Here is a 7,365-nt window from a genome sequence, read left to right as displayed (position 1 = left end):
TCACTGAAGTCTAAAAGCTGCTGATGTGATTTAAGATGATACAAAATTAAATTCTATTTGGAGCTTAGATCCAAAAGCTTAACTCCATCCCCATTCAGCAGTACATTTAGGCAAGTTTAGACACTTGCTTAAATCAATAGGATTAGATGTTTGCTTGAAGTTGCCCATGAATTTAAATGCCATGCTAAGTAGGAAAGCACTTATGTGATGGATTAGCTCCGGTTGAAATTTTGTAATTATTATCTAGACATGTTTTTAAGGACCTGAAATGCATTCATTTTCCCAATAATTTTTAAATCATCTTCTAGACAAGAGAAAATTTTTTCACTTTTAACAAATGTTTTAACTTTTCATCCCATTACCTCCTTCACCTTATTTCCACTACAGAAATCAGAAAGTGGCAAAAAGGAGAGTTCTTTTTTCATAGAGATGGGAAAGAGAACATCAACTTTTAATTTTTTGATTAAAAAAATACTAGAAAATTTCAATTTAAGCAAGTCTCTGCAAAAAACAATTCACTGTTGTCATTAATGCTTTTCTAAGTGGGCCAGTTGAACACAAGACTTGAAGGTTTTCACTGAAATGTATAAAGAGCTCTGATGTTACTTTTTCCTGACATGAATGTCTGTAACTTCATACCAATTTACCAATTTTTTTCACAGCCTCAGGATGAACAGGTACTCACAACCTAAGAGCAAGACAAGAAACAAGCCAGCATTTGTATTAAGAAACATTTTTATTAACAAAACAGTAAATTCCACTTGCTTAGCATTTCCAATAATGAATAAATTGGCCTTGCAACAAATAAAAAAATTGTAAATATCTATCACAGAAAGCACTATAAGGTTAGGGGCATTGGGCCTCTCTTTGATGTCTTAGGGTTGAAAGTTTCACACGTTATTTAGTGTTTTGTTAAAAAAGGCAACACAATACAGTCATAGAAATGAAGCCATCTCAGTCAAACAAATTAGGTTATTATAGAGAAAGGATCCAATTTTATGTTAGGTAGTTGGTTTATGTCTGTTTGTTGTTGCTGCTGCTTTTAAACAAAAAAGAATTTTAAATCCATTTGCTGGCATTTCTGATACATCCATAATTTTTCTTTTGTTAAATTATGAAATTAAAGAGGAAAAAGGAGAACCTTCAGAAACAGTGTTAAAATTGTGTTTTCTTATTTAATATTAGGAGATCTTTTTTTTTGTCCTTGATGTATGGATTTAGTTAAAGATTGATCTACCAAACTGCCTGGAAATTGGCCTGACAACGCTATTTCATTAATGCAATCAATACCAAGCAGAAAAGACCATTTCATCTCACCCAAATCATATTCTGTCATGCCCAGTCTCCTGTCAACAGATTATTCTTGTTCTTCTAGGTACCTTCAAGCACTGAAATCTGAACACCACCTGGCTTTCAACTTCTTTCCCCCCTCCAGCTGAAGTCTCTTGCTTCCAGCAATGACCTCCAGTCACCCTTGCCCCTGCCATTCCCTGAGTACAGCTGTCTTGTAAAGGTGGGAGAAATGATGAGTGCCACAGGTGAACAACAATCTAAGAAATGAACATCAGATGGATTTTGTGGTTTTTGTGAGTGGTTTTTCTTTCCTTCATTTTTGCATAAATGCTAATGAAAATAAAAAGTCGTTTCACAAATGCAACATGTCACACCTTGATGTGGTTGGCAAACTTCAAGAGGTGTTTCCATGTCAGCTACATGTATTTTTAAAGTGCTCTGACTCCCAGATAGATAGCTGTACCAGTTCCCAACTTTATTTCATCAGCTACAGTGAGTAACACGCAACAAAATGTTTTGTGTCTGCTGTTTAAAGCTAATTTTAAATTTCTCCTTCCTGTCTGTAAAGTGTGAATATCTATATCCCTCCCAGGAGGCCTTCTGATGATTTGCTTGATTTCTATTGAACTACCCTCTTTCTGTCTAACGCATTCTCTTTGAACTTCTGTGTAAATAAAATGTTATGCTATGATTTATTGCTGTGAAACTAATGAAATATTACTAGAAAAAAATTCCAAACTTAACGTGTAAATTACAGCATTACATTTCATGTGTTTAACTAAAATGCATTAATGTTTTATATATGCAAGATAAGCTGTGTCACTTTAAAAACATAATGAACTTATATCTGTCTGGTTATGATGTCTTGCAATACTACACAATCAACTTAGCTAAAAATACTTTTTCATATGTCAAAATGCCCACCATTGAAAAATACTATCGTGCACCTCAAGAGTATTTCCTTTTTGGAGAAAGGGATAAATTCTGCAACAGAATCAGCCTGGATAATTACAATGGGTATTTTTAGATCTTTTACCACCCAGTGCTGTAGTAGCTGTTCTTCATATGAATGCCAGATAAACACTATATGATACTTCCTAAGATTCTCAAGAAACTCATCATTCTTGTAATTTCTAAGAACAAGGTTTCTGTAAGGCAAACCATGCTCTCCAATAGTGAAGCTTTGACTGGAAGCCAAAGGCCAGTTTAAGTCACTAAATGTTTAGCTAATTCATGAATGTATATTTCTAGGAAAATTGGCCATTCTGATCAACTTCATTGATGCATATCAGGAGCAAGAGATGGGGATAGGAGGGAGAAGACAAATTACAGTAGAGATATATTTTTGCTTTCTAGTCCACTTCTTTCATACAAACTACTGAAACTTAATTGCAACATAATAGAGCTGTACAGGTAAGAAAAAAATTAGCTGACTCTTATATACATTCATACACATCCCCCTTTGTATAACCACTACACTGTAAATTAAAAATAAAAAAAAAAAAAAGAAAAAGTCTGGGACAATTTATAATGGCTGCAAAAAAACTGAAGAATGTCTGTTGCTCCAGATGTCATAAAACTCTCTATACCTAGCAACACTTATAACATTGAGTTTACCAAAAATGGCTGAAGAGCAGATATAGTTTGCATTTTCTATACAACAGGCTATAAAACATCACTTATCACAGTCCAGAAAGCACATATAGATGTGTTTTTATATAAACATATGTAATAACATATTAAGCGTGCATGAAAATTTCCCAATGATTGCATCTATGCCCTCTTGTTTTTCTTTTTTTTTTTTTTTTTTTAATATTTTTGTGGAAATGTGCCTTATATTCCAGATTTTTGTTTTTGTTTTTGAAAATAAGGCCTCCATACTATTTTCCTCACAACCAGAAAGGGGCTTTTTGAAAGTATTTCTACATAAGTCTTCAGAAAAGCCAGCACTTTGTTTCAAAATGCAAGTTTCCAATCACTGCTTCACTGCACCAGACGGCAAACTCTTTATGTTTGCTTGTTGAGTCACCATATATAATGACAGTCTTCTCTGACAATAAGACTAACTTACTTCTCAAGAAAGCGCTAGCACTTTGGCTAAATCCAGAATCATAGGTAGCTTCTTTTTTCTTTTTTTTTTTCCTGTTTTGTTTTTTTTTTAAATTTGATTTTTTTTTCATATTGTGCCTCGATGTTGTAGTAATACTCCTTGCTTTATGAGTGCGTGGTGTCATCATTGTCTTTCAGAAACGTTCCAGCAACATAAAGACAGGCAGAGTAAATGAAAACACTGTGGATGCTAGGGAATTTATCAGCTCCTGTTTCTGAAAAACAAGAGCATGAAATGCTTGTTTTTAAAAACAGTCTTTCCTTTCTGATTGCATTCCCTGTCTTTTCTGTTTGTTTGTTTTTGAATGTGCTTCATAAAAAGTAAAGTAAATAAGTTTGTATTATGTCTCAGGTAAAATGAAGACTATTTCTATACAAGCGTTCTTTTAGATGTTGAGATCAGACATAGTACTCCTTATCCTTATTTTTCTTGTTTTTGTTGGAACTTTTAGCGCTGTTGGGCTGCTTCTCCTTGATCACAGCCCCGTTGGATTGTGCTGAGTTACTGATGTAGTTTCGACTCTCGTCCACGTGGTAGGAGCCTTCGTCTCGATTCCTGTACTTGTACATGGCATACAGGAGGATGAGGATGCACAGCGCCGCCGCCGCCACGATCCCGACCACCATGCCCGTCGTGCTGCTGGATTCACGGATCACCTCGGACGAGCCGGGGTACTCCCGTCCTCCTCCCGCCCTGGTGGGGTTTGCTGTGGGTAGATAAGGAAAGAAAGGAGAGGTTATCCTTGAGTTTGGACATGGAGGAGTCAGTCATGCCTGCTGCTAGGGTCATGTGTCCTTCTGGCTGCACCCACGGGCCAGGACAGCCTAGAGATGCACTGATGCCTCAGGTTTTAGCTTTTATATTTTTCAGATGCTGTTCTGCTTTATTTCTGCTATTCTGTAAGTCTAGGCTTCATATTAGGGGATGGTAAGCTCTCTTCACAGAGCAGGGAGACAAAGCAATTCCTTCTCTCGCTGGGGACCCAAGGACAGCAGATCCAGATCTCAGGCCCAAGAGCATAAACAACGCTGGAATGAAGAGAGAAAAATAAGGATGGGACTTCATGGGCTAAAGCTGTAATTGGACAATCAGCTTCAATATGCAAATGGACCAAATCTTATAAAATTGTGAGACCCCATAACTGGTGGTCCATTTTTGTTTTTTTGGCCATTTTGGGTTGTGCTGCCCAAGGTGGATCTATTGAAGCCTCCTAATAAATCATTACTTTATTCTTTAGCTCCATCTAGTCTCTGTTCCAGGTCAGCCTTCACAAGGCATCACCCCTCCTCTACTAGTCCAAAACCAGTCAGGGTTGCAGCCCATCCCTTTTTCAGGCTTTTAAACAAGAAAAAGGACAGCATAGAACATCATGTTCTAGCCTTCAGAGGTATAATTTATCCTAGTGTGTTGTTAAGCAAATAATGCCTAAACAATCTGAAAAAACAGACGTGCCACAATTTAAATGCAGGACATGGACATCTCAGAGGAAAGGATTTCCCTCTCCCTTTCTCTCTCCCTCTCTTTCTGTGAGGAACAAAAAGTGACACCATGCTATTTATTGAGAAGGCAGTGACAATAAGACAGAATGGAGGGTAAAAAAAAATAAAATGGCTGATAGCAGCCAATAAATTCGCTACAAGTAAGGTATCCTCAGCTCTCCTGTACTCTTTCCTCACCAAGCTTCTCAGTTTCTCCTTTCCTTCTAATATTTTCTTTTCTTTTTTAAAATTAATTATATTTATTCTTACTGCTTTTAGAGAGCTATCCAACTCTATCTCCTATTTTCTACTTCGGGGTCCTCCTTGGATACGGCTACACTTCAGAGCACTTGTTCACTCACTTCTCCCATTCCCTCTTTTCATCATTGATGCCATTATCAGATGTTCCTTCAAGGATTGCTTTATGCCCCAAGAAAACCTCCCAAATTGCACAGAGCAAGGTCTCGGTCTCCTAAGAACCCACCTCTGAGGTTAGACTCTGGTCTTTTCAGCTGTGATATGAATAGAGCTGACCTAGGTCTTCACACTGGAAATTCTTCTTGATAGGAACTATTGTGTAGTCGGGCATATTTTGTCCCCTTGCACAGCCATGAGGAATGAAACCGTAATTCCAGGAGGAATTTTTAGTTTAAATGCTCTCAGCACACACAGTGCTTTTGTGTTTTCCATGATCGCCTTTCTTTGCTGAATTTTGCAGCAGGAGGGGAGGCAGATCTTTGGATAGAATCACTTAAAGTGGTGATAGCTGAAATGGATCCTCTCTAACCTAACACGTGTCATGGACAGAAATGAAGTTATCTGGGTTTCTGCAGTATTCCTCTGATTGTACCAGCATTTCCAAACTTCTGAGAGGCTCTGTATCCTCAGCATTGCCAGCCTTGGCTGAGCTCAGGAGAGCCAGGCTGGCTTGGAGAAACTGCATCATTATGCAAGGGTAAAAATTCAATCAGTAAAATATAGATGCTAACTAAAAGTACTAAATGCTAGCTTTACAATATATTAATGATATTAACTTTATCAGGGTGTGCCTACAGGTAGTATTGTTCTGAGGTGTGTTAGAAAAGTGTCTTGCTCAAAGTCCACAAGAGCACACTATGCTCCATAGTCACTTTTTAAAGCACTGTAAAGGCATAAGAGGAAGATGATAATTTTAAGGATGCTACATTAAAGGTAATGCCAGTCAATTTATCAACACTGGTCAAAAAATTACAACAAGTTTGGAGTACCAGAATTGAAAGCAGCCACCAGCGACAGACATCTACAATTGGCCTATGAATAATAAAACAGAAAAAAAGCCACAACTCCCCAAAAGAATAAGTTCCTTCTCCCCTCTCTTATTATCCATAATTTACTTATTGGTGATCTGTGTTCTTACTGCTGAAACACTTCCTCCTAGTAGTTATTTCAAACAGCTTTAAAGAAGCTGACATTTTGTTCAGCTGAAAGAACAGAGACAAAACTGTAAAATTAAAAAAAAAAAACAACCATATCAAATAGCATTTTAACGTTTTGTATCCTTCTGAAAGTTCTTACTTGTTATGAGTTGGTGCAGTTGGTACTTTCTATGGCGACACAAGAGATCTTGAAGGTTTTAAGATGCTTTTGTCATTTCAGGGCAGATGCCACCCTACTAAGAAAGGTGCCCTGCTCCACAGTAGTCAGTGACTGGTTTAGATCCTGTTTGTTCATTGTAACTATTGTAGAAAATGGAAATTCTTTTACACCTAGAGTGTCATTTACTGTTTTACAAGAGACAATGCATTGTGTGCAGAACAAAGACTGAGTATTTCCACAGTGAGTGAAAATGAGACAGTCTTATCTTACTGTATGTGATTTCAGGAAATTAATTTCTGTCTGAGAAATAATAGAAGCCACTGAATACACTGTCAATACCTGATGGATTAACAGCTGCTCCTTCTCTTTAAGATACTACATATGGGCCAAATACTGTCAACTAACTTTACAATTAATGTCTACTAAATGACAGTTAACAGCTTGCTCAGAGGAAAACATTCTAATATTGCAACTTAAAAGAAACATCTAAGGTATATTTTTCAATGTTACCTAAATTCCTGCCTCTCACCTGATGTCTTACTTTTATTTTAAGAATGTTTTCAAAATTGTCTCATTTAACCCATCTGCCTGAGAAATATTCCACCAACTACACTGATGTTATTTAAACTTATAACATTTCAAAGCATCTGTTGTTGCATTTGTTTGGACTTCTGGAAAAGGAGCAATTCTGCAAGGAAAAGGACTTGCTATTTTTGTTCCATATACATTAAAATATGCTTTTAACCTAGTAGGGCCTCTCCAGACAAATGAAGGAGGAGGAAATAGAAAAGTTTTATAAAGTACATAGGTTTCTCTGTGAGCACGTTAGATAGGAACAGCTAATGGAGTACACACCAAAGTAAGAGTCCTGTTCTGAGACAGGGAGGAAAGGGCCACTGGAAAAAAGCC

The 7,365-nt window shown here is 37.0% G+C and overlaps 1 protein-coding gene across 36 annotated transcripts in view; it reads right to left on the bottom strand.

Annotated features, from left to right (window-relative positions):
• Window positions 1–717: 717 nt before the first annotated feature.
• NRXN1 (neurexin 1) overlaps window positions 718–7,365 on the bottom strand; it is a 675,546-nt gene continuing 668,898 nt past the window's right edge. For 19 of the 36 annotated variants that reach the window (XM_030946725.1, XM_030946737.1, XM_030946727.1 and 16 more), the window contains one exon: window positions 3,802–4,109. In XM_030946725.1, coding sequence (XP_030802585.1) covers window positions 3,802–4,109 — 308 coding nt within the window. Of the gene's footprint in view, window positions 4,110–7,365 lie in introns of all 36 variants that reach the window. The other 17 variants (XM_030946729.1, XM_030946748.1, XM_030946751.1 and 14 more) reach the window with 2 other exon arrangements.

The sequence above is a fragment of the Camarhynchus parvulus genome, chromosome 3 (genome assembly GCF_901933205.1).
Source record: "Camarhynchus parvulus chromosome 3, STF_HiC, whole genome shotgun sequence".
NCBI lineage: Eukaryota > Metazoa > Chordata > Aves > Passeriformes > Thraupidae > Camarhynchus > Camarhynchus parvulus.
Note: the sequence above shows the minus strand (reverse complement) of the source record. Positions and strands in the feature narration are given on the sequence as shown.